Genomic DNA, 26,634 nt, shown 5'->3' with positions numbered 1-26,634 from the left:
GCGGTCGCTGTCCTGTCCCGCTGATCCGTGGGCGATATCTCAGCTGACCTGTATGTCCTCCACCCTTCAGGAGCTGGCCAACCTCGTGGTCACCATCCTGTCCCACTGATTTGTGTGTGATATCTCGGCTGACCTGTATGTCCTCCTTCCGTCAGGAGCTGGCCGACCTCACGGTCACTCTCCCGTCCCGCTGATCTGTGTGTGATGTCTCAGCTGACCTGTATGTCCTCCACTCTTCAGGAGCTGACCGACCTCGTGGCCACCATCCTGTCCCACTGATCCGTGTGTGATATCTCGGCTGACCTGTATGTCCTCCTTCCGTCAGGAGCTGGCCGACCTCATGGTCACTGTCCCGTCCCGCTGATCTGTGCGTGATGTCTCAGCTGACCTGTATGTCCTCCTCCCGTCAGGAGCTGGCCGACCTGGCGGTCACCATCCTGTCACCACTGCGGCGCCCTGTCACGGCCGAAGTGTGGAGCGTGGACGAACACCGTGCCATGGTGGAGTACACGCCCACCGAAGTCGGTACGTCACCTCTAGACCTACCACCCTGCCTTACAGGGAAAGCGTTACAGCGTGCAAAATAGACGTGCAGGACATATGCGCAGCTGCTGCAACCTGCATTTGCAATGTTAGATTTACGAATAATTCTTTCAAAGAGTGTCCATGACACCTGTATTCAGTGCCGTTATTTTTAATCTCCAATCATTTGGCATGCGAGGAAGATGTTTGAGTACACCGCACGCCGTGCTTGTCCTTAAAGTGGCGGCGTCTTCGCAGGTGATCACAGCGTCGAGGTTCGCCTTGGGGGTATGCTGATCCCCGGCGCGCCGTTTGTGGTCAAGGCGTACGACGTGAACAAGGTCAAGGTGACGGACGTGCAGAACGGCGTGGTCGGCAAGCCCGTCTACTTCTGCAGTGAGTGCCCGGCCGTGCTCCGAGCCCTCCCCCTCCCCTAACTCTCCCCTCCCCCGAGTTCCGGCTGGTCTTGCGGTGGCCTTCCCGGAGTGTTCGGACCCCGCCAGAGTGCTCCAGACGTTGGGTGGCCCGTGGGTCCAGAGATCAATCAGAACACACGCCGTCGTGTGTGGAAGTCGCAGTGGGACATGGCCAGGGGGTGTCCCTTCTTCTCATCACTTGATATAAATAGGATAGTGCATTCCCTGCGCTGCCGTTGACCAGGATTTGAACGAGTTTAAGTTCAGTCTGTCCGAAATGCTCATCCTGTTATTATTTCGGCTGTTTGGCCTGTATGGTCACTCGAACCGCAGCATCTTGGTAAACGCTTGCATGCGAGGATGGCACCTGCCGGTGTGGCAAATATTTGAGTAGATATGCAGTAACTGCTGTTTATGCCCTCCGCTTTCTGCTCTAACATTAAGGATCAGACAATGCTGGCGAATCTCAAGCATTCATTTTCGTTCACGTGGTACATCTTCACCCCTCAGAGTTGGCTGCACGCTTGAATGACGCTGAAATGGTCGTTCTACCGTTAATGGTAGATTAACGACCGCGGCGTAGATAATTAATGAGGTGTAATCGCACAAGATAAACGCTCATAGCTATCGGTCCCCGGGGACAAAAGTAAGGTAGTGCATCTTTGACTCATGGGGAATCTTTGTTACGAGCGTTATTTTATCAAACACTTGTGTGCTGCGCATTCTGAACTCCATTTGGTTTGCATTCTTCGCAACGGTCCTGTGTGTTGTTTAAAATGCAAGGACCTAGCGCCGCAATACTCATTTATGACAAAATGCGCTCCAGTTTTTTGTGAGTTATCTCCTTACCTACAGATGGCTCCTGATAGGAACCGGTCAATAACCCGAAGCGGGGGTGTTTTACAAATTGGTACGGAAAAAGCTTGCGATTAAATGATTTTACGCGATCATGTAATAATCCGGCCCACGCGGCGAGTGAACCTTTCTCTTCGTTCTTCATGGTGGCAAAGGCTCAGAGCGCATGCTTTAGTACCAGCTGGTGAGACCGTCCGTGATAAATCGTGACGGAACTTACGCCATGAGCCAGCAAAAGGCATCATAAATAACTCCCTTTCGCTCACCTGGCGCTAGAACGTGAACGAATAGAGCACGAAAAGTCGCTGACTCAGCATGTCCTTGTCGCTAGCGCAGTGCGGAAGCGTTATGCGGTTCCACATTCCAAAGCTCTCACGCTGCGGCGTAACAGCGTGGTGCGGCCATATTTATGATAACATTTCGTTATCTTAGACATTCCCTTCTCGGCCCAATGACAGTTCACAGGCTTAACATCGAGGCCAACCCATTCCCAATCTGCTTCTGGGATCCCTCAAGGTGGGCAGAGCCCATCTGTGTAGTACTGTCGAGCCGCTGCCCTGCGTGGACGGGTCTACCCGCTGGTCCGGGACTATCGCCCGAAATGGCTCCCTTCCGTGACCGGAGCTGACGGCTCTGGCACCTGCCGCGGCCTGACACGGCGACGACGCACGACCAGTCACAGAAAGACTCAGCCCAAACCTCCACAAGCGCTGTATCACTGTTATGGTTGTGACCAAACTCGGTGACACGGTGACCTGAATCGATGACCTCCATCCTGATGCGCCGCCTGTGACCTGATGTGAGGTCTAACACAGTGCGACCATGACCTGGCGCCTGACTGACCAGACTTATTGATGCTGTGACCTGGGCTGCTGCTCCAGTCGCCCCGTGTCTCTGTGACCTAACCCGTGACCAACGTCAGCCGACTTAGCTGACGCTGTGAGCTGACCCCGTCGCCGTGCCGTGTCACAGTCGACGCCAGCCAAGCGGGCGCCGGCAACCTGGAGATCATCGTGTCCGTGCACGGCCGCAACGTGCCCAACTACGTCCAGTCGGAGGGCAACGCGCGCTTCCGGGTCAACTTCAAGCCCCAGGAGTCGGCCAACCACATCCTGAGCGTGCGCTTCAACGGCGAGCCGGTGCCCGGTGAGTGCCGCGCCACCGACGGCGTCGCACGGCTGTGGCCGGTCCTGCAGAACCAGACAGCCTGCTCGGACGGCCGACGCCGGCCCTGCAGGACCGGACAGCCTGCTCGGACGGCTGTGGCTGCTCCTGCAGGGCCTCACAGCCTGCTCGGGCGGCTGTGGCTGCTCCTGCAGGGCCTCACAGCCTGCTCGGACGGCTGTGGCCGGCCCTGCAGGGCCTCACAGCCTGCTCGGACGGCTGTGGCCGGCGCTGCAGGGCCAAACAGCCTGCTCGGACAGCTGTGGTTGGCCCTGCAGGGCCAGACAGCCTGCTCGGACGACTGTGGTCGGCCCTGCGGGTCCATACAGCCCGCCGTGTGTGAGAACCACCGTTGTCCGACTCTGGAACGCAAGCGGTCTTCCGTGTTCGCTGATGAGTGTCGAACCACCTAGGACCTCCTGTGTGTATGCACATTCAGCATGTTGCAATGCTTGAGCCACCAGCGGTCGGCAGTCATATGCCGTGGTGCACCTATCAGTGGCTGAGATGCCGGCTACCGCCACGACAATATAGTGCGCAAATATGACTTTGAAATGTTCCAGAATGCGTCGTCACCGTAAGAGTCCACAGTATGATTAACGCTCCTGTCCCTTTCCAGGCTCGCCCTTCACCTGCAAGATCACGGACTCCTCGCAGGTGGTCGTTTCGGGCCAGTCGCTGAAGATGTCGCCGCTGTCGCGGCCGGCCATCTTTACCGTGGACCCGCGCGGCGTGACCGTCACCGAGTGCGTCGTCACAGGTCAGTGGTGGTGCGTGGAGCGCCTCTTCGGCTGTGACGCAGCGGCCACCAGAGGGCGCTCAAACGCAGATGTGCGCATACGTCACAGCGGCTCAGAGGGCCGGAGAGGGATCGCACTGCTGTTGCCTTTGGCGCTAGCTCGTTTGTGCTGGTTTTGGGACAGTTTGTATCGGAAAAGGACGCATGCGTAATGCGCGCGCACAATTGTTTGTAAGCAAATGTGTGCTTAAGGTATAACGTTCGAGTGGCAGGAGTACGTACGCAAAGGTTCGTAAGCAAATGTCGGTATGATATAAAGTACCTGTGTGAAACATTCGTAGTTACAAAAAGTTCCTCGAGACACAGAGTTGGAGCATAAAAACTTCACGCACAGAGTTAATGCATGACAGGTTTGTATGCATGAAGCACGTATCAATTGTTCGTAAGCAGTTGCACACACGGAAAGATTCGTAACTGATGGGGTTTATTTGACAAAAGTATATGCGCAAAAAATTGCAAGCAGTGACCCATGGTTACAACTTTGCATGGAAAATGCTCATATGCGCGTACACTCATATAGTTACGCAACGTCAGATAACAGATTTTTCTGAAATTAGGTTTCCGTGGAGTGGTCTTAGGCGTGAAATTCGATTGTGTTATTTTTAACTCTGCCAGTCGTGTAGTTCAAAAGCGATAGTTTCTGGATATATTGGGTCGGGAACAAACAAGGTCCTCATAGGAGAGGGTGTGTCAAAGTCGGTCCAGCGAGTACATCTTATTCTCTGGACTGGGCTTTAATTTATATAACCAATTATATAGCCCGTACCACCGGCGCTTCTGCCCGCCGTATTCCACAAGCAAGCCGCCTCTTGCCGCGTCTGTCAGCTAGCTGTCCACTGCCATCCCCTATGCCCTCCCACTCCTCGGTGTCCGGAATGTGGTGGCCCCGCAATGACCCCTCATCTGACGCCCAATACCAAAGATGGGCATCTGCATTTTACGTGCAGTACGTATCTGCATGCACCTTTTTACGCACGTACATTGCCAAACGAAATTATCGCTGAGAAATATTCCTCATGAGTTTTGTGTAGCTACTTACCTGATGCATCGGCACGTGAACTTTTCCGCAGATGCTTTTGCTACACGAACTTGACCCGCTGCGAACCTTACATACTTACACCTAAATTGGCATACGAACATATGCGTACATACTTTTGTCTACACAACCATATGCGCGCACGAGGATTTTCGTTACGAAATTTTTCCGGACGACCAATTTACCATACCAGATTCATCTTATGCAACCTTTTATATTCCGAGCCTTTGACATTACAAACGTCAAATTAACAAGCTTTATCACCTACGTGCTTTACCGCCTACGTACTTTATCCTAACGAACTTATGTACGCGCTGTTTATGCCACGAACCATTGCCATACGATCTTTTTCTGTGCGAACCTGTTGTTGGCAACACGTTGTGCTAGATGGTGAATTGTCAGCATTGCCTCCAGATATCATGCTGTGAAAATCGTAGTCTTAGCATTTTCCCTTTTTACATAATACCGCATCGATCATGGTCGATATATTTCGATATCAACGAAGACATCAGATGACTGACGCGACTTTACAATGCTGTTGACTCTGCGTGGTAACCAAGGACAGCGCGGGGTTTGAGGACTGTACTGAAGCATGCTGGTGCATGTGCCATCTGCGGCCCAGTCGTGTGGGCAGGAACGCGGACAGGAACGCGGGAAGGAACGCGGACGGGAACGCGGACAGGAACCCGGGCGGGAACGCGGGCAGGAACGCGAATAGGAACGCGAGATTCTGGGCACTGAAGGTGCAGTATCTGTCCACCTGTCCTTACTCGGTACAGCAGCCATAGGTCCCGGCAGCATTGTCATTGGACGGGATTAGTGACATCACGCCGTGTTCTTACGACTGCAGTCAGGTGGGCTGGAAAGATTACTTTGAGTTCGACGGGGAAAGTAAAACCCATGTACTGAACTCGTCCCCGCTCCAGCCATGGTAAATGGACCTGATTGACTTACGCTCAAGTCATGCTAGCAAGGTCCAGAACTGAACGCACATTTGCACAAGCCATCCATGGCGATCCTTGGTTGAGCTTCCGGTATCGGCCTCACAGGCTGTTGAACACTGATCTCCCATCGTCCGTTGATCCCATCATTTTGCTCAACGATCCCAACGTTTTGAAATTTGCTGAGGCTAGCTTCAGCGGGTGTGATCGCCCCGTCTACACGAAACGAATATTGAGCGTATCAGGCGTTTCCGCTTCTGCACGACGTTCTCCGTTTTTCATGTGACGCTTTTCCGTTTTCGTTTGGCTTCCGGTATGACGTCACGCCTAAAAGCGGGTCGATTCTTTAACTCGGTCGGTGGCGCTGTGCCAAGCTGCCATCTCTGCGGTGACGTAGCCTCCCTAAGCTGAAAAGTATGCGTAACTGCAATCAGATGGCCTGCGCGTTAGTTGGCATCGCTTCGGACCGCGTGTGTGAAGTATGAAAGTTCCAGAATTATGAAAATAATTTCGTTCTTACGTGGTGACTGGCGTACTATTCCATACGGCCAGCTGTTTCCAGGAGCATTTTCGGAGAATTCTACGAAACGTATTCCACAAGACGTCTTTCATGTGGTATAGGTGCCCGATCTACGCCTTGAATTGACCAAAAACAAACAAACAAGCACGCCTGCGATCATGACAAAAACACGTGCCGCAGCCTAGCTTTTGCGGGATCAGACGACAGCCACTATGGCTGGCTCCCCGCAGACCGGTACGCGGCTCACTGCCTGGGTTGGTTTCATTATTTTTAAACTAGGTGTAATGAGGCTGTTTTGGTGACCATAAACCGGACAGTTTGGTGAGGCTAGCCGACTCCCTCCAACCAGGCAGAACGAATCGGCTACGGAGAACAATACGATGAACGAATGACTACCCTGGCCCACATTCGAGACCCAGTGGCTCGGTTTGTGTGGCAACGGTCCGCCACATTGGCGCAACAGCACCAAACTGCCTGGGACAAAGGCTTCAGACTCACCGGAGTTTATAGCGCGGACTGGTGGCCACGCTCCTCGTGTCGTCATCAGGCATGCTGGAACGAACGAGCCGAGCTCTGGTGTCAGCGTGAGAGGAGACAAATTGTTCGGGTGCCACGGGGGTGGGCCCGCTTCTCACTAGCATGTTCTCAGCTTTGGAAATGTAATTTACCTAACTAACGGACAAGGACTAACGTAAGGACTAACGGCGCGCCGTCACGCCCATCGGCGATAGTGTCACCAGTGTCAGTGTCAGTGTCAGTGTATGGAGGCTCTCCATGTTCGTGGGAATGACTTAAACACGTCACGCGATGAGTGCATGCTACTGGTTTTGGAAAGAGCTGTTCAGTTCCTGAAAATTCACCAGCTGCAACGCGAAGGCTTGTGACTTTCTTTGAAAAACTGTGACTGTTCGGATGCGCAATCGAACTTTCTAGCGACTGCCTTGACGTAAGACGTGGCAGTTGACCATTTTGACCGGAGCGCAGTGAATGCAGCGTCCGGCTGCCATTCGAAAGGCGATGAGTTGGCCATTCCTTGGACGGGCGTGCAGAGTTGCGACACGTATCGCTCGTCATTCCGCAGCGAAGACCGGCCGGAACGCTGCCTGCCAAATGGTCAGTGGGAAAGTCAAGCGCTACAACAATGCGGATGACCACACCACTGTGATAAGAGAGATCATTAGCATGCCGTACTTCCCTGAAAAGCCTTGTCTTATGACGGCGATGCCCAGGCAATCGCTCTAAACGGAATAGCCTTGTTTTATAATTTAAGTGCTCCTAGCGCTGTGCTACGCACATAACCTCTCCCTTAGAGCCCCCAGAGACAATGCCGGCGGCCGTGTCCACCATTAGATTGCGTCACACTCGTCACTGCGAGCACCGCCATTGCGTGACACGGACCGGGCGCTCGTGCCGCTCCAGCGCGTCCCGAGCACATGTAACCAGGCTCGGCCGCACGCCCGCGCCTCGGGCGCCGTCCGGGAGGCCTGCCCCCTCTCCCTCCTGCGGCCGCCACCGCCGGCGCTGGCGTCACCCGTCCTCGCGTCAGCCGCTGGCGCCATCGGCGTCCGGTGACGGGCCGAGAAAGCGGCGGCGTCCGTTCGTCAGGCGGGCATGCATACCGCGCCGGCGGTCCGCCCGCCGCGGTCGCGAGAAAGTGCGGCCGCCGCTGCTGCCGTGCCGGCAGCTGGCGGGAAAGTGTCAGGCCGGGCGGCGGCGCCGGGCCGCGCCGGGTAGTACCCGCGTGGAGCCGGACGGGGACGTCCGGTCACGGCCGGCGCGCGCCGCGCTCTCGGAGAGGTGTGACCGGACGCCGGCGGTGCGGGTCCGGCGAGCGGCGCGCGACGCGGCCATCCTCCGCGTCTCAGGAGGCTGGAGGGGAGCCGCGCGCTGGGCTGAGGAGCACACTCGGCGCAGCTCGCGTGAGTGCGCGCGGCGCAGGCGGAGGAGGTGGGCAGGCAGACCGACGTAGTCGCGTGAGTCAGACGCCGGCCCTGAGGCCGGAGAAATGCCAATAGGCTTCCTCTGTCCTGACCCTCTTGCCGTCGGTAGCTCTCTTGCTGGGACCGCAGCTCGATGATCATTGATGCGGTACACGTCGTCTTAAGCTTGTGCTGACATGTGCAGGGCTGCGGCCCGCGACCCTCGGGCGGCACGTGCGAGCATGCCGCCACTAGATTTGCTGTGTTTTATCAGCTGATGTGTTAGGCTCACAGGTGATGCTCTAACTGACTGTGGCTTAGATGACATTAAAAGTCGATTCGAGAAGCATTATCGGGAACGATTGCGCCCTACTTATGAACCAGACACTTCATGTCATTTCCGATCCAGAATGTACGAAAACATTGCCTTTATACATTCCGATATTGTCACTAGCTTCCATTTGTAGTACTGGTGCCCAGAATCTGCCTTGATCCAGGAAAGCATGTTAGTTTGTGTGTGCGTGGATTACAGGAATGTTCCATATTGTGCGCTCATGTCAGCGTTGAATGTACCGCTGAATGTTCCATCTCGAGCAGAATGTTCCATCTCCAGCAAACGTGGATCGTGCATGATTCATGAATGTTGTTTTTCAACCCAGTGTTATCAACCTATACAAGTTTTAGTTTGCAGCCCACGTAGAAAGTACGTTAAACCTGTTGAATGACCGTTTCAAACTATGCTGTAAGCAATATCTTGGACCGTTTAATGTGTTCATTTGTTATCCAATAAGACCTGCAGCGCGGTACCGCGTTTGTCTGACTGTACGGCGGTGTACGCCGTGCAATGAAACGGTATTCACCAAATCAGAAACTGACATACAGAATACAAAAATCATTGCGTTCCTTTGGTATTCTGTCTAACTGTCGCAATCCAAATCAGCGCGTCACACTTAGCCCTGCATCATGTTGGACCCTGTGACGGTGACTGCGACTGTTTTGCTTGGCGTCATTGGCACTAGGCTTTGCTGCAACGATGGTTAAGTCTGACCTTTATGCACATACCGGGAGCAAAGCGAAAGCTCATGATGCCAGCGGTCCGATCTGGCCGGCGAAAGTGTGGTCATGTTGATTAGCCGCTGTAGTGGCGTTGCGTTCTGTTGTGGTCTCCTCAGGAATGCACGTCCCGCAATCGAAAGCTCATTCGCATGCGCGCCGTCCACCCAGCAGCACTCGTACCTTCCGCCTTCCCCCCCCCCCTCCCCCTCCCCCAGCTGGCAGCCCTGAGTTGGCTACTGTCGCCCACCTGGGCTGATTCGGTCAGTTGGGTGTCCCCGCATGCTAGATTGCTCGACAGAAAACACACCTATGACCTGATGCAGTTTCATAAAAGTGATAGTTGTCATGAAGCTCTTCATCAGTGTATAACCACGTTTTCCAGGAGACTGAAAGCGTTGCAGTTTTCCTGCTATTCAACGCTACTGGTCTGACTTATCTGCTTTATTTGTGTAATGTGTGGTGCCCATCAGGAAAACGTATTAGCATGATTTATAGGCAGGTCTTAATTTCCTGTATGTCCCCTGGTGCAGTATGCGGCCGATCTTGGTGTAACTACAACGGTCAAATCCCGTATGGTACAAACGATCTTGGCGTAACTACAACGGTCAAATCCTGCCCGCCGACCACCCTGGCTACCCGCCCCCGTGACGTGTAACCATAGCCAGCTGTGTCCCTCAGTGGTGTCATAGAGGAGTGTCCCGTGTCCCCTGTGACCTCCTCTGATCCCACCTGACCTTCGCGCGCCCCGCAGTGACGTCGCCGGCGGGGGCGTCGGTGCCGGTGCGGCTGCGGCAGGACACCCTGTATCCCGGTGATCTCCTCTGACCCCACCTGACCTTCGCGCGCCCCGCAGTGACGTCGCCGGCGGGGGCGTCGGTGCCGGTGCGACTGCAGCAGGGCGCCAGCGGCCGGTACAGCGCCGAGTTCCAGCCGGCAGAGGTCGGGCCCCACACCGTCAGCGTCGTCATGGACGGCGAGCCCGTCGGCGGCTCGCCCTTCACCTGTAACATCTACGACGTCGGCCGCGTGGTGGTCACCGGCCTGGAGAACACCAAGGTGGGCCGGACAGCGGGCCGGACCGGCGACGCGCAGCTAGCGGCGCGCAGGTGGCGGCGCTCTGGCCGGGCCGCACCATTTGTGCGTGTGTGCGCTTTGGGCAATGCGAGAAACGGATGATGAGATGACCCAGCAGCCGTTGGTTTAGCCCAGCTTATCTGGCCCATGTTGTTTGCGTCGTTGATTGCTGTTGTAAGATGTGAAACAATTCTCAGCAGCATTCCGTATTCACTTTTTTGCGGCTTGAGATAACACATCGAGTATGGCTTGCGTTTGAGCTTCACAATTTAAGCGTCCGGCGTAGCTGGGAATCGTTTGCGAATCTTGAAAGCAGAGGTGTGAACTGCTTCCACAACTTCCTCGAGGTGCAGCTAATCACGCCTCATTCCTGCCACGAACGCGCCAGCGCGGCGGCCACTCGGTCCCTCTCACCAGTGACGTCACGTGCGGGTGTGACGACGCCTGTCGCGCTGCAGGTGGGCCGGCCGGTGACCTTCACTGTCGACGCGTCCCACGCCGGCGAGGGCACGCTCGAGCTGGTCGTCACCACCGGCAAGGCCACCGTGCGCGCCGAGGTCAGTGACCCCCGGTCAAGGTCGGGGCCACGGTGGCCGCGACGCGCGCCGCCTGGATCACGCGCTGTGCGCCGGCTGCTCTGTTAAGGGGACTGGGCGTGCGCTTTTTGGCATAGTACTTTGATGCTTGAAGACCTGCTAGGCTTGTAGGTCCGCTTCAGCCACGTGCTGTCAATGTGTCTTTGGCAGTGGCGGCGATGTAGCCAAGGATGTAGTAGGGCCGTGGTGCAATGACGTCGTCCACATGAGCCATGAGGCTTACACCAGGGGATACTGGGGAATTTCGGAGGGATTCGTTTTAGATTTTCAAAATTTCGGAAAAAAATGTTTGAACATATGAAAATATTTTGAGAAAACATTTAGCCCCGCAGAAAAATCTTGGCTACGTGCCTGAGCATTGCTGACGAGGAGGGCGTCGGGCTGCTCTTATTTCGGCAACTGTTCGTACCCGGAGCGAGCCATTCAGTACGTGCGCTGACCTCATGCTTTGCTGTTTCAGGTGGCCGCCCGCAGCCGTGGCCTGTATGACGTCACATTCGTGGCCCAGGAGGCCATTCCACACTTCGTGAACGTCACATTCAACGAAGAGGACGTGCCAGGTGCGTGACGTGGTTTTGGGCACAACACAGATTAGAGGCTTCAGTGATCTCGTTTTGCTCGCGCGATGGCCGTATGACACACCGTGATCTTCTGTGGCGTCAGCAACGCTTCTGTCAGCAAGCGCACGGACATAGCCAAACTAACCAGCCCGAGAGTCCGTATATGCTTAACCCTGTCGGCAAATTGCGTCATAGCACCAGATGTATTACCACGCCTTTCGGCGCGCCTTCCGAGCCGTGCTCTGATGGCCTGTGTGTCGGACGCTCACGGTCGCCGCCGGCCGCCCGCCAGGGAGCCCGTTCAAGTGTGACGTGCGCGAGCTGGACGCGCGCGAGATGCGCCACATCCAGCGCAAGGAGAGCAAGATGGTGACGGCACGCGGCGACGGGCTCAAGCAGGTGGTCAGCGGCAGCTGGGCCACCTTCGACGTCGACGCCAAGGGCATGGAGGGCGAGGTGGAGGTCAAGATCGTCGGTGAGTGGCTCCTTCCGTTGTCCCACGTCGTTTCGTCGTGGATTCCGTTGCTTGCTGTCTGAGAGGCATAAAGGCAAACATCAGTTTAGAGCCCGGTAGCAGGGTTTAGTTACCTCAGACTAAACTCGACCGCGGTCCTTTTAACGCTACCATTGCCGATATCCCTTCGGTTGTTTTTTTGAATGGTCGTTTTCTGACCGACGTCAAGACTGACGAGGGATTCATGAGTTCCGTCCAAGCATTGCCAAGACCTATTCCAGGAACAATATTGCCGAAATATCCTTATTTTGTTTTTGACTATTTTTAAGATTACCTATTCCTAAAGCATAACGTCACAACGAGCACGCGATGCGCCAATAATGCACTGCATGCCATCCCCTGTCGCGGCGTGTTGTGACCTGACCTGACATGCGCTGTGACCCTGACTCGGCAGGGCCGCAAGGCAGCGAGGTGCCGAGCCGGCTGACGCGGCTCAAGTCGGGCCTGTACCGGGCCGAGTACCGGGCGGCCGAGGTGGGCGCCTACACCGTCTCCGTCTACCACGGCGGCCAGACCATCAGCAAGCAGCCCTACGTGGTGGAGGTGGCCGACCCCAACCGGGTGCGGCTGCGGCCGGGCGAGCCGGCCGCCGCCGGACGCGAGGCCGTCCTCAAAGGTGGGCCGCACGCGCCAGGCCGAGCGGAGGCCCGACTCGGCCGTCCTGACGCAAGGTCGATCTTGTCGTTCAATAGCTGCAGGTGGTAGATGCTTCGCTTGGTAGCAGTTGTTTCCTAGATACTTTGCTTCGTAGCGGCTGTTTCCTGGATGCCCTCGCCCGGGATTTAGTGTAAATTTAATGTGCCAGGGATTCATGAGTAGCGTATGTGGTGCGCAGGGATTCCGAACCAAACAAGTCCAAGTGTGTCTGCCAGCCTGCCATCACGGGTCGTGTGTGAGCCGGGGGATGTGATGCTGTCGCCGGTCGTGTGTGAGTTGGGGGATGTGATGCCGTCGCTGTATGATGTCATCGCTGAGTGCTGTCACTGTGTGACGTCACCGCTGAGTGCCGTCGCTGTGCGATGTCACCGCTGAGCCCACACCGTCGGCCGCAGTGGACGCGTCGCAGGCGGGCCGCGGCACGCTGTCCGTCTCGGTGCGCGCCGCCGGCCAGGAGGTCAAACACTCGATCCGGGACCTGGGCGCTGGCCAGTACGAGGTCATCTTCACGCCCAAGGTGGCCATCCCACACAAGGTGGACGTCAAGTACAACAGTGTGCCTGTCTCCGGTGAGTGCGAGAGCCGCCGCCTGGCGTGCCGGCCACGAGACCGCCCCGCTGCTGGCTGTCAGGGGATGTTTTTTGAACAGAATTCCGCTGGTCGTTTCGCAGTGACGGGTAGTCTAAAGCTGATTCATTGGGGCTGTATGTGATATATTTTAAGCCAGTCGGTGAGATACTGACAACTTATTGCATTTACGATTCTGTAGTGCGGAGCAGCGCAAGTTAACTCACGCACTGTCGCGTGAATTAAAAACATTAGGTGATTTCGTGAATTTCAGAGGCAGGCATCATTACGAGATGCTTGGGATGTCTCCCGGTCAAGTCGTCCAGAGCATCGCCGGGCTAGCCGGGCCCTGCTGCAGCCGGGTGTGTGCTGACCGTGCCCGGCCCTTTCGCCAGGCTGTCCGGTGGAGATGGAGGTGCGAAACCCGGCCCAGGGCAAGTCCATCACGGCCTCCGGGCTCGGTCTGCACCAGTCGCGCGCCAGCAAGCCCACCTCGTTCGTGCTGGAGACGCTGGGCCACGCCGGCAAGGAGTTCGACGTGGTGGTGACGTCTCCGGGCGGCGCCGCCGTCCCCGTCAAGTGCTACCAGCAGAAGGACGGCAACATGCTGGTGGAGTTTGTGCCCGGCGTGGCCGGTGAGTGGCGAGAGCCGAGTAGAGGGAATGGTGGGGAGAGGGCGGAGACGAGGAGGGGCAGATGCTATTGCCTTGCGGGGCTCCGCCGTCCGCCCGAGCGGCAGAGGGGGAGGCAGGTGTGACTGCCCGGACGAGGTCCGACGTCCGCCTGGGCGGCAGAGGGGCGGGAGGAGGCAGCTGCCACCGCCGAGCGGGCTCTGCCGCCTGTCCGGGCAAATAGGCGATCTGGTGGCTTGGGCTCGCGCCGACGAGAGAGCAGACGGGCTAGATGTACCGGGTGACGTATGGGCGATGGCGCTCGGGGCAGCAGCTGGCGCCGACTGCGTTTTCAGGAATGGAAGGCCCCGGGTGTCGATCTACTGCATCGTCTGCCATGAGTCTGGCACAGTGAACACCAGTCACGTTGGTTGAGGCCAACATGTACAGCTGATACGCCTCAGGGTACTAAATAACCGCAGTTGGAGAATGTTCTACCGTTATTTTGTCGATGAACGCGCCGCACACCGTTTCCAAATAACACAACTGTCGTGTCTTGTACGACCAACTTAAGCTCAAACCTTTTTCACCCGTGTCAGTTTCCAGGCACCCCTTCGCCCTGTTCTTGAAACCTTCCACCGTTATCATATACTGATTACCGCGGTTGTTCGTTATATGGCGGGCACTGCTGTAGAGACGGCCGGCGTCCCCCTCCTTTGATGGTCTCCAGTCCACTCTTCGACCGAGATTTGATAAGATATCGGCATGCGTTGACCACATTCGCGACCCGTAAGACGATCGCGCTTCATGTCTGGGACCAGACGGGCTCATGGGCTGTCACTGGTGGCAGCGTCAGAATCTGAACAAGCCTACGCAGCCTATCTGTCGGTCTGGGCGGCGCTGGGCATGCATCTAAGCAGCTCGCGCCGCGTGCCCGGCAGGCCCGTACACGGTGGAGGTGCTGCACGACCTGAAGCCCATCCGCGGCTCGCCCTTCACCTGCCAGACGTACGACGCTTCCAAGGTGGTCATCGACGAGCTCAAGGCTAAACAGTTCAGCATCAACGAGAAGATCACCGTCAACCGTGAGTGCCCGCCGTCCGTGGGGAGGGCCCCGTCCAGCTGAGACGTTGAGACGCGGGTATCGAGGCAGAGCGGCCGCTTTTGCTGCCGTGTGTCATTGGATTCGCGTCGCTTGCTCTGGATCATTTGAGGCTTTTTGGCCGGGTCTGTGGTAGCATAAGAAAACGGCAGGCCGTAAGAAAACATCTGGCATTGCCCATGCGTGTTTGGGAAAGCACCGGCCTTACCACTTGTCTGATTGTTTCGCCGATGACGCCACCGCGCTGTCATTTACCGCGCTGCCCAATCCCGGGCTGTCGCTCACCTTGTGACGTCACGTGGTCTCCAGTGAGCCGGCAGAGCGCAGGCCTGGCCGAGCTTGACGTCACGGTGACGTCACCGCTGGGCAAGAACCTGCCAATTGACGTGACGGCCACGAACGAGGACGGCGAAGCGATCGAGTTTCTGCCGACCGTGCCGGGCCGCTACAAGCTGGCCATCACCTACGGCGGAGAGGAGGTGCCCGGTGAGCCGACGCTAGCCGGGGAGGCGCAGGTGCCGCGGGGGGGAGCGGATGCCGGCAGAGAGAAAGCGGGCATTTGAGGGCTGCCACGAACGGAGCTGAGGAAAACCCTGCACGGTGGCCTGGACTTGTAGGAGTATGACCTGAGTGGGCCTAGCTCACACGTTCTGTTCGGGGTTCCCACGAACAGAAGTTCTGTTCCCACGGGGTTTTGATACTCGCTAGATCGTCTGTTGTTGCGGGGTTATAGAGCCAGATCCGTTTATTGAGGGGAGAGGAGAGATGCTAGATGAAATGTTGTTACGGCAAGGGATACCATGTTGCGCTGGAGTACACAGATAAGATGAAGAATCCCAGAGGGTTTGTGACGTTTCTTTGCGGGTCCCTCCATTAGCAATTTTAGGCTAATTTGCAGTGCATTGCATCATAGCATCTTAAGAAAGCAGCACGTGACACGACCGCGGCCGGCCGGATCGGACACCCGCGGCCTGTAGTCGTACCCAGCTGACTGTGTGGCGCGTCGAGCACGAGACTGCCGGCTGGCCGCTGACGTGCCGTGGCCGGCGCAGGCTCGCCTCTGACGTTCGTGGTGGAGGAGGAGGGCATGGCGCGCGTGTTCGGCGACGGCCTGGCGTGCGGCCAGCTCGGCCAGCCGGCCACCTTCAAGCTGGACGCCGTCGGCCTGATGGGCGAGCCGCAGGTACGGCCCGCTGCCGCAGCTGGGGCACTCCGCTGCGGTGCGGCGCACTGAGAGTCACTGGCGGTGAATCACCTGTGTGGTGAGATGCACCCGACCCCACCCCAAAGGCGGTGGGGTACGGGACGCCTCAACTCAAATTCAGTTGTCGAGCACGCATGGCATCTGACTGAAGAACTGGCACGAGCGTTTCCTGTCTGTGTATGGCTCCCTCGCTACATCTGGAACGAGGCTTTCTGACGTGTATGACCATGGCAGCATGCCTCAGAAACTATCAAGCGATTACTCGTGCGTTTTCGTTCAGTGACTAGCAAAAAAGATCGATACTAGCCTCTAAGTGTTAATATAATTCGCCAAATTGTGCTAAAAAAAAACAATGGCTGTAAGTTGAACCCGGTCTGTTGGCGAAGCAATCTTTGTCACTTAATTTTACCCGGCGGCTGCAATGCCATCTGAGCAAACATGGCTTGCACTGGTGGTAGGATAGTTAGCCGTCTGACGCACAATTGCTGGGTGGCTTCGGTCAGTGACAGTGATGTTACTGCTTAATGCCTCAGGTGGGATTGGGTTCCCACCTCATTCCGTCCCCGACCTGCCGCCGCTTCTCTAGTGACTCCTTTGGTCCATCTCCAGCCTGCCGCCGCTTCTCTAGTGACTCCCTCGGCCCGTCCCCGACCAACCGCTGCTTCTCTAGTGACTCCCTCGGTCCGTCCCCGACTCGCCGCCGCTTCTTTAGTGACTCCCTTGGTCCATCCCCGACATACCCCCGCTTTTCTAGTGACTCCCTTGGTCCGTCCCCGGCCTGCCGCCGCTTCTCTAGTGACTTCCTCGGTCCGTCCCCGTGCGCACCCCGCCACTTCTTTGGTGACTCCCTCAGTTCGTCCTCGGCTGCGCTGACCTCTCCGCGTCCGCCCCCGGCGGGGCCGCCATGACCCTGGCCGTGCCGCCGTCTCCAGGTGCAGGTGGACGGGCCGGACAGCGTGGCCAAGACCAGCGTCGAGGAGGAGGCGCCCGGCCGCTACCTGGTCACTACACGCCGCGCGAGGTCGGCCTCTTCGACGTGCGCGTCCTCTGGAACGGCCGCGAGGTGCCCGGCTCGCCCTTCCACCCCAAGGTCATCGACCCCAGGAAGGTACGTTACGGCGGCTGCGCTGTCTCAGGTCTCGGCTCTCGGGCTGCGTGTAGGTGGCCGTTTTGTGTTACAGTAGTTGCGATTTGTTTTGAGTTGTTTTGCTGGGTTTTGCTCCTGCCTGTGTGCCCACCGCACGCGGATTCCAAACAGGAACGCTGACTGATGTAGCGGTACTGTCTGGATCTGGTCTTGTCTGACCGGGGTCATATCTGAGCCTGGTGTTGTCTAGGCTGGGTCGTGTCTGGGTCTGGTCTTGTCTGGGCTTGGTCTTGTCTGAGTCTGGTCTTGTCTGGGTCTGGACTTGTCTGGGCAGGCTCGTATCTGGGTCTGATTTCGTCTGCCTTGTCGTGCCTGCTCCTGGTTGTGTCTGAACTCGGTCTGAACCCGGCCCGGTCGTGTCTGAACCCTGTCTGATCCTGGTCGTGTCTGATCCCGGTCGTGTCTGCGCCTGACCGGCAGGTGCGCGTGATCGGCGGCTGGGAGAGCCAGCAGGACCGCGAGGGACGGCTCGAGCTCTCGGTCGCCGAGGAGAAGAAGCTGGTGTTCGACGTGGCCGAGGCCGGACCCGGCAAGTATCGCCATGTTTGACCTTGATTTACTCTGAAGTCATCACGAATGTCGGACCTTGGGGAAAAGGCTGAAATGCTGGTGCTGTGGTTGGCAGTGTTGCGAGAGGCACTATGTCAACACTCTTGTACAATCACGTTTGTCGTGGGTCCAGGTATATCTGGTCCTTGTTTTATTTTCATAGGCCGATCGGATGATAGCCACATGCCGTGTAGAGAGCATGGCGGCATGGCTTACTTTGTATAGGCATAGGGATCAAAGTTTGCAAAATTCAGGCAGTACGCAAGTGTGAAGCATGTCCTGCGGATCTCGAACCAGGATGAATGCGCGCACGTGTTTTCCCACACGAACATATGTTCAAGTTCAAGTTCAAGTCAGCTGCGGCTCACACAGGATCGTGCTGCTCGTTCGTGCCGAGGTGCCTCTTGCATAGTGCCCTCTTTGTGACAACACGATTGGCGACCGTGCTTACACCATTCCACACAATATGTGCATTGTCTCCAATGTAAGACTCATATGACTTGCGCAGAAGCATGCGGAGTACGGGCCGGCCGACGCATTAGTACTCGGGCTGCCCTGGGCGCAGTCTTAGTCCTGCGGGGCTGTCGGTCCCGCCCTCCCCGCCGCCGCTTGGTCAGATGTCTTGTCCTGTGCCGTTGAGGCTGTCGGTCTTTCCCCGCCGCCGCTCGGTCGGATGTCTCGTCCTGTGCCTGGTTGCTGTCGGTCCCGCCCTCCCCGCCGCCGCCGCCCGGGCAGCTGTCTTGCCCTGTGCTGCTGGGGCTGTCGGTCTTTCCCCGCCGCCGCTCGGTCAAATGTCTTGTCCTGGGCCTGGTTGCTGTCGGTCCCTCCCTCCCCGCCGCCGCCGCCCGGGCAGCTGTCTTGTCCTGTGTCGCTGGGGCTGTCGGTCCCTCCCTCCCTGCCGCCCTCGCCTGCTGACCCGCGCCGTCCGCCGCCGACAGGCAAGCTGCGCGGTGAGGTCCGCAGCGGCAGCAACGCCACCATCCCGTGCCGCGTCGACCAGCCGTCGGCCTCGCGCTCCCGCGTCTCGTTCGTGCCCCAGGAGGCCGGTCAGCACCTGCTCTACCTCTACTGGAACGACCTGGCGCTGCCCGGCTCGCCCTTCCTCGGTGGGTCGGCGGGCAGGGCCGAGGCCAGACCTCAGTCGGTAGGCCCAGTCACGTGCTCACGTCGGCCCATTTCTCTTTCCTCCGCCACTTTCCTGGTAATTCCCGGGAAATTGCGGACGAGGTTTTGGCCTGTCATCCTATGGTGCTGACTGTGTCTGCGGTTTGCCATGGTGGTAGCGACAGGAATCCATTCGTTTATTGAACCGTATAGTGCGGATGAGTAAGCCCCAGGCATAGAGAAACGTGATTGAGAGGTTTAGTTAATCTTTTATGCATTACCGTGCCTGTAATGCTATGATCGAGTGATTTGTGAAAGTTTTGTGCACCAAATGCATTCACTGATAGGTATGCGTCTACAGGCAAGCCGTCCGAATGTTTTATGAATCTTTTGCTGCAGCTACATGCATCAGCGGCCTGAGAACGTGACATCATTCTTGGCTGCTACGCGGCAATCAATCGGTGACTGGGCGTTGAGACCCAAAGCTCACATAACCTGAAATAACGTAGAATAGCTTTGCACTAAGCAACTGGGAGAGACTCACGTGAGACCTGCCCACGTTTGTATTGCAGCGTTCGCTGACGTAATCACTTTGTATTTCAGCGTTTGCTGACGTAATAATTTGTATTGCAGCGTTCGCTGGCGTAATAATTTGTATTTCAGCGTTCGCTGACGTAATAATTTGTATTTCAGCGTTCGCGGACACGATGAGCTCGTCGTCGGACAGCTCGCGGGTGGTGCTGCGCGGTCACGGCCTGGCCAACGCCCGCTGCGGCGAGGAGGCCGAGTTCACCATCGACGGCTCGCAGGCGGGGCCCGGTGAGGTCATGGGTCACGACACGGCCTGACACCCCCGTTCGCCATACACGGCGGCACACCCGGACTCGTCCCGTCACCCCACAGGGAGAAACATGCCGGCGGCCTTTGTATCTAATCCGTGTATTGTGCAATGTCTTCTGCCTCGCCAGCGGACGCGACTTTGATGACTGCTAGAAAAGCTATCATTTGCGCGTCAGCACGCCGGTTCATTGAGTTATCCTCCTAAAGCATATTAGCGCCACCCGCGACAACCCCCTGTCAGCAGTGTCTCGCGTGACAAGCCCCTGTCAGCAGTGTCTCGCGCGACAAGTATCTGTCGGCAGTGTCTCGCGTGGCAAGCCCCTGTCAGCTGCGCATCGCGTGCTGTATCAGCCATTAGTGCGCCTCGTGCCAACGCTGTGAACGCCATGGTGTGGGCCGGGAGGCGGTGCCGACGCCATGTCTGACCTAAGATGATCGGGCGGTGCAGGGTCGCCCGAGGTCACCATGAGCGGCGTCAAGGTCGACATCAACGTCCACCTGCACCACACCGGCAACAACATCTACCGGGCGGCCTACACGCCGTCCGTGGCCGGCGCCTACCTGCTCAACGTCGCCTGGTCGGGCAGGTCAGGTTACGCCGCCGGATGGGGTCAGCTCTCGCGACTGGTTGTGGCCGGCTAGCCTGGCGCGACCCAGGGTGGCCGGGTCAGGCTGTCCGTGCATCGGAGGTTCTCCGTATGGTTGGCAAACACTGATCTGTTATAGTCAGTTGATTGCACTTGCTTGTGATTTATTTGTGGTTGGAATTTTACTGACACTGGAGGACAGAATATCTTCAGCCAATCAGTGGGTGTTCAGAAAACGTCAACAAATATTTGCCTTTGCAACAAGTAGCTGCTTTTCAAGAGCCGGCGTTATGCCGTTTATTGTGGGTGTCACGACATGCGCGCTCAACACCCTCAAAGCACAGCGTTCCTGGGGCTGGCGTCAGCGGGCTCGTCGCCTACCACGCGCGGCAGCTGACCGGTCTGTCGGGCCGCAGGCAAATCAAGGGCTGCCCGCTGAAGGTGACGGTGGCGGCGGTGGCCGACGCCAGCCGCGTCATCTGCACCGGCGATGGCCTGCGCGGCGGCGTGGTCGGCCACGAGATCAAGTCGTTCCTGGACACGCGCCGCGCAGGGCCCGGCGAGCTCTCCGCCCACTGCGTCGGCCCGCACAAGACGGCCTTCTCCGAGCTGTACGACCACCAGGACGGCACGTTCAGCCTCAACCTCAAGCCGCAGGAGCCGGGACGCCATCAGCTCATCATCAAATACGGCGGTACTGGGGCTGGCCTCTGGCGTGGACGGTGCCGACGCTCCGCCGTAGTCCACGAGGGTTGAGCTCGGATCCCAAACCTAGCCTGCTTTGCTCTCTGGACGAAAAAGCAGTGGAACTAAAATGCGTTTAAGTGTAATATTCTGGGAGATTGCTGCATGGTTTTAAAGTCGGTGCTCAGGGACGTAGGATGCGTATACTACAGCCGTGTTAATAGTATAAGCGTCTCCACAGTGAAATGGGGTGGGGTAGGGAAGAGGCGCCACGGGAGCTTAACCCTCGTCCTGATAGGGGGAGGGGGTTCGATGCGAATCACTCATCTCTAAGGCTTTTTGGGGATAATTCTCCGGCATGTTGTGCAGTCGCGCCCCAATTTTTAGCAGCCTCCGAGACATCCATTGTACGTGTACTAACATCAAACACAGGTTTCTACCTTTTCTGGTTTCGGAGCAGCAACGGTTTTTGAGGAACGATATACGGTGGGCGGGCGCGCGCGTCGGGCGGCGGGCAACGATGCCGCGGAACGTGCACGGCAGTCCGGCAATGCTACATTAACGGAGCCATATACCACGAATGTATGCTCAAAACACATAACAATATGCACCAACGTAATCAGAACTGAATGGAAAATACGGCTGTTTAAGTCTGGTGTCGCCACGAGGCAGAAAGTTGAATACTTCTTTGTTTTAGAACGTTAGGGCGTTTGCTTTAGAACAATCCTAAGAAAACAGAAAACGAAATACGGGTGGCATTGAAAATAAGTGCACCTTTTTGGACTTTGGTTCAACCAAACCTGTATCACCACCCGCCCCCGAGGCGGCGGTCCTATCCCACACCAACCATCAGGTATGTCTCCTCAGTCTTACAGCTGGCGACGCCATTGATCATTGTTTAACGCATTTTCTACCTATAGTTGAATCGTTTTCTGTACGGTGTTTCATATGGCCACCGGCTTCCCTGTAAAAGCTAACGACAAGTACGTCTGATGGCTCTCACACCGTCTTCACGTCGACTCTCACTCACTTCAGTCCTCCAGTCCCGCATTACTCCGTTCCGCGCAGTCCTCTGGCGCACCGCGCCCCCTGCCGCGCCCCCGAGTCAGCAGCACGACATCCCCACTCCGCCGTCTCCCCGGCGGTGCGCATGCGCTCTCCGCCCGGCATGACGTGAGCGCGGCCACGGCCGCCCCCGCTGCAGGCGAGCACGTGCCGGGCAGCCCGTTCACGCTGCGCATCGCTGGCCCGCCGGACGCCAGCAAGGTGCGCGTCTACGGGCCGGGCGTGGAGCCGGGCGTGCTCTCGCTCTACCAGTCGCGCTTCATGTGCGACACGCGCGGCGCCGGCGCCGGCCAGCTGACCGTCCGCATCCGCGGCCCCAAAGGTGAGGGGCTCGGCCGGCCGCGCGGACCTGGAGGGGAGGGGAGGTCGCTCGCCTGCCGCCCGGCCGTGTTTGGGTGGCGTTAGCGCACGCCACCCGCTCGTGCCATGGTCAGGAGGCTAGTCTGTCAGGATATACGCGAGTTTGTTCTCAATCCGTTCGTGCACGTTCGCTGCGCGGTTCTGCGTCAACTTCCGTTCGACCAGATACCGCCGGGGTTAAGAATACAGTGCTCGGAATGTGGACGTTTGGTAGCTCGTGCGTGCACCAGTCAGAACAAACCTGCACTCTGACTGGCGCATGTGCATCGGCACACGAGAGCGCGGCTGCTGACTGACGGCCGCCCTGTCGGCAGCTGCCTTCCGTGTGGAGATGCAGCGCGAATCTCAGAAGGACCGCATCATCCTCTGCAAGTACGACCCGACAGAGCCGGGCGACTACAGGATAGAGGTGAAGTGGTCCGGCGACCACGTGCCCGGCAGTCCCTTCAACGTGGCCATCTTCGACACCCAGGAGGAGCTCAATCGATACCTCCATGTGAGTCGCCGTGCTGCTCATACGCTCGAGGCCAGGAGAGAAGGCTCGTCAGCAGTGATGCCGCATTGTTGTCTCATGTGTCACCGTATGCGTCTGTGAGATGAAGCAAAAGATTGCGAATATGTCACTACATTCTCAGGCTGCTAAAACGATATTGTACAGATCAAGCCGAAGACGAAATGCGTGACTGTGGAAATGGGGTGGTAAGGATGTGTCCATATTGTTAGTTTTTGCAATTTTTATGATGACATGGTGGATTGCGCTGTGCCCGAGGGCGCGTGCGTCGTCGGGTATCCTGTCTATCTGTCTTGTGACTCGAGTCAATAATTTTTTAGTCGGAGGAGGCTGAGCTTTGCAAAATAACGCAGCCTGCTCTCAAATAGATCTCGAATTGGGAGGAGTGAGGGGCGGGAAGCACTGCGGTGTCAGAAATGAGACATTATACCAGGCTGTGGTTAAGAATTTTGGACGTGTTGAGACAAACGCGAATGAGACAAACATCACCGACTGATCCCCAGGGCGTCCTGTCTGTTTTGCATCAGATTACGAAACTGGTTTCTGAAAATCATGCAAGAAACGTCACTGTGAAAGGAAACAACTCGGAAAAAGTACCGGAAGCCTTCTGGTTGACGCGACTATCTGTGTTTTCAGGGTGGATATTCTCCCGGTTCCAACAAGCTGGGCCCCGGCTCGGAATTCTACGGATCAATATACGGCGGCTATGGCGGTCAAATGTCGTGGAGAGGCTCTCAGGTGCAGCTGTAACAACTAGCGCCATCGGGCGGCTAAGCGAGAAACCTGTGCTTATGGAGTCGATCCGCAATGCCGTAGCGGGGCGAACACCAAAAGTTTTAAACTATCGGTAACGGCTAGATTATGATGTACATTTTAAAAGTAGCACTCTGAGACATTTGTGTGTGCATGGGCGCCGATGACCAGTGGATATTGGTGGTTATTTGAATATGAATACATTCCATTGCTGCTCAGCACCCTCCACCGTCATATGCTTTCCTTATGGTCGGAGCATGTACCAGTGCGAAGTAACATATTATGCATGCCATTGTAATATATAGCGATCGGCGTATGACTAGACGTTTCTTAAAAGTGATGAGATTTGGGCTCTTGGCCCTTCTTCATGGACCACGTGCGGCCTGGGTAACACGAGTCCGTCCAATTGTGCGGCTACTTTACTGCAGTCGCCCACTGAACATGGCGTAAACATTGTTTGGATGCGTATGACTAATGATCGTTACTGCGCCCTTGTGCGTGTTCATGCGTTGTCACAGCTCTCCCAGTGTCAGAGGTACGCTGTCGACACCCGGTGGTGACCTGCGTAGTTAAGACTGACCTGGTTGTTCGAATATGACAACTAACAGCAGCTTTGCGCTAATTCGTCATTGTAACAAATACAGAACGACCGCTTATCGCGGGGGTTTCTCTCAGATAGCACCGGCTCTGGGCCGTTTCGCAGTTGCAGTGCGTCAGCACTGCCCATGATGATCCAAGGCCTTCATTGTATTTACTATCAAAAGTCTTCGTTTCAGATAGCCACACCCGCGAAGGGTGCCACGCTGTCGTGTAGCATTGTCTTAAGGGGAGTACGTTCACGCCTGCAATAGAGCCCTGACAACTGAAGGGACGTTTTAAAAACCTTAGGCTCGTGATAAAAGAGAAGATATGCCGAAGTATGCTGGCATGTTTCGTGAGCGTCATGCCGTCAGCATGCCTTTTCATACTGACACACCACATATATTTAATACTTAACATTAGAACGAGCATAACGCATATTTTATACTCTGTGAAAACACAAAGTATATTTCATGCTTTCATAAGGACAACCAAGGACATGCGCAGTGATCGTGAAATGAGATTCACCGAACATAGCTATAAGGTTGACGCATTTAATTCCTCCTGTAAGTTAACTTATCAACCACTTTTAACTTACATTATCACGCTACCACTTTTAAGCTTCATTATCACGCTCAGCAATGCACTTCACTGCACTGAGTCCTGGCCGTGGGATGCATTACTCCGAAAGGTGCAGATCGTGGGAAGCTCCGCGGAGGCCTGCCCAGTGCTCAGTGCGTGGCATCCGTAGAGTATATAGGGAGCTTACAAGGGACGCAAACCAGACACTTACCATTGTGTCAAAGTGCCGCAGAAAATGTAATCCATCAAGGTGCTACGAGACGGTTTGAAAAATGTTAGAATTACGGCAAGGCCATGCTGCGCTTCAAAATTACGTAAGGTGTGCCGGTGGGACCGTATGCAAGCGGGCCTGCGTCATACACGAATACGGCGCCCGCTCGCTGCCGACCGCATAGCGAAACCCGCGGCGACGTGGGCGAAGTACTCCCCTCTCCAAGATGGTAAGATGCATCAAGATCGCTCACGGCCACTTGTTAGTCAGCAGCAATGCAAATTACTTAAATCGGACATGATTCTCTGCAAAAACTGATGGTCCGAGTCTAAGATCCATTGCCCGAGTCTAGGCCACAGATCTAGCTTCAAGTCCACCCTCTGTAGATTGGAGGAGTCCAATGCCCGAAGCCTGAACCCGAAGTCGGCGTGCACGATCGGCTCCTTCGTCTGGGCCAGGGTTGAATTTGACTCGTAGCGCAATCAGCTGTCTCCTACGCTGACCCCGAGCGGCTCAATCTCATTTTCACTTGATTGCGATTCCGAATCAGGGTGATGGGGTCTGGTCTCGAAGTTTATTTCGATGGGGGCGTTTCCTGTGATAAATGGTAGATAATTGTGTCGCTGTTAAGCTGCTTAAAAAGTCTCAATGGACATTCAATTTGATAATAAGAGAGCAAAGCATGAGGCGTTTCACTCGCTGAACGTACCCAAATCCAAGCTACCAGGATCAAAGTGTTTCGCATGCCATTCACATTTCCGTTTGAGTCAACTGCTTCATGATTTGAGCCGATATTCACGCCACACGGACGTAACATTCTGTTTACATTCTGGTAAAGTCAGTTTGTCTTTTGGTGCCTGTTTTTATGAGAAAAAATTTAATCTAGCCGAAAGCCGCTAGGTCCCGGACCAAACCCACCCTGTGGTAGTTTCGTCCATGCCAAGATGGCGGACTCAGCTCTGTCAGTGGCCCACGGAAGTTTCCATAAGAATCCATTTCACCTTCATTCGCCGAAAACTAACTGTCTGCTCCGAGCTGTCAACTCCACACCCGCATGTAAAGACAGCGGTGGAGCCAATCTGGACAGCATGTGAATCGCAGTTCGAGTCTGCTACCCGTCTGCTTCAGGGGTTGTTCGCGTGAAAGGAGGCGCCCGGCCGTCATCCTCGACTTACGCGCTCTAGGGCAGAATGACAGCTTCCTGGACTAGACGCCAGCCGGGCGGTGTCAATCTCATGCTGGAGAATGAGAACCAGTAGTGAGTGAGTAGTGAAACTGAATTTTGTTCTCCTTTGAACCAACTGTATGCGTTCATAGGATACCGTTCACCGCAATATGCCAATTTTTCGTTATTGGAACTAGTCTGAAACCAGTCAACGCTCGCTATTTCTTTAACCCAACGTTTTAAAAAGCGTTTCAGTCAGTTTCGGGGCAGCCGCACGATCGGTAGAAAGTGCTTGAAACCAAACTTCTTGATGCAAGGGTGTAGCGTTGCAACATGTTTTCTTGTGGGTTGATTAAGAAAAATGACCTAAGCTGCGCTAAAAAC

The 26,634-nt window shown here is 56.2% G+C and overlaps 1 protein-coding gene across 1 annotated transcript in view; it reads left to right on the top strand.

Annotated features, from left to right (window-relative positions):
- The window catches only part of LOC119096313 (filamin-A-like), an 88,235-nt gene extending 63,866 nt beyond the window's left edge, over positions 1–24,369 (top strand). The window contains 20 exon segments of the mRNA XM_037219154.1: positions 10,082–10,284; positions 10,761–10,859; positions 11,359–11,458; positions 11,751–11,933; positions 12,367–12,588; positions 13,025–13,198; positions 13,592–13,831; positions 14,749–14,892; positions 15,219–15,395; positions 15,962–16,092; positions 17,046–17,115; positions 17,118–17,221; positions 17,681–17,789; positions 18,748–18,915; positions 19,607–19,732; positions 20,202–20,340; positions 20,757–21,034; positions 22,229–22,411; positions 22,764–22,945; positions 23,597–24,369. Of these exon segments, the coding sequence (XP_037075049.1) occupies positions 10,082–10,284; positions 10,761–10,859; positions 11,359–11,458; positions 11,751–11,933; positions 12,367–12,588; positions 13,025–13,198; positions 13,592–13,831; positions 14,749–14,892; positions 15,219–15,395; positions 15,962–16,092; positions 17,046–17,115; positions 17,118–17,221; positions 17,681–17,789; positions 18,748–18,915; positions 19,607–19,732; positions 20,202–20,340; positions 20,757–21,034; positions 22,229–22,411; positions 22,764–22,945; positions 23,597–23,710 (3,146 nt within the window). The 3' untranslated portion in view covers positions 23,711–24,369.
- The last annotated feature ends 2,265 nt before the right edge of the window (positions 24,370–26,634 follow it).

Source organism: Pollicipes pollicipes, unplaced genomic scaffold (assembly GCF_011947565.3).
Source record: "Pollicipes pollicipes isolate AB1234 unplaced genomic scaffold, Ppol_2.1 Scaffold_4295;HRSCAF=5057_pilon_pilon_pilon, whole genome shotgun sequence".
NCBI classification, from domain to species: Eukaryota; Metazoa; Arthropoda; class Thecostraca; order Pollicipedomorpha; family Pollicipedidae; genus Pollicipes; species Pollicipes pollicipes.
The sequence above is the reverse complement of the archived record's forward strand: the minus strand, read 5'-3'. Positions and strand labels throughout refer to the sequence as shown.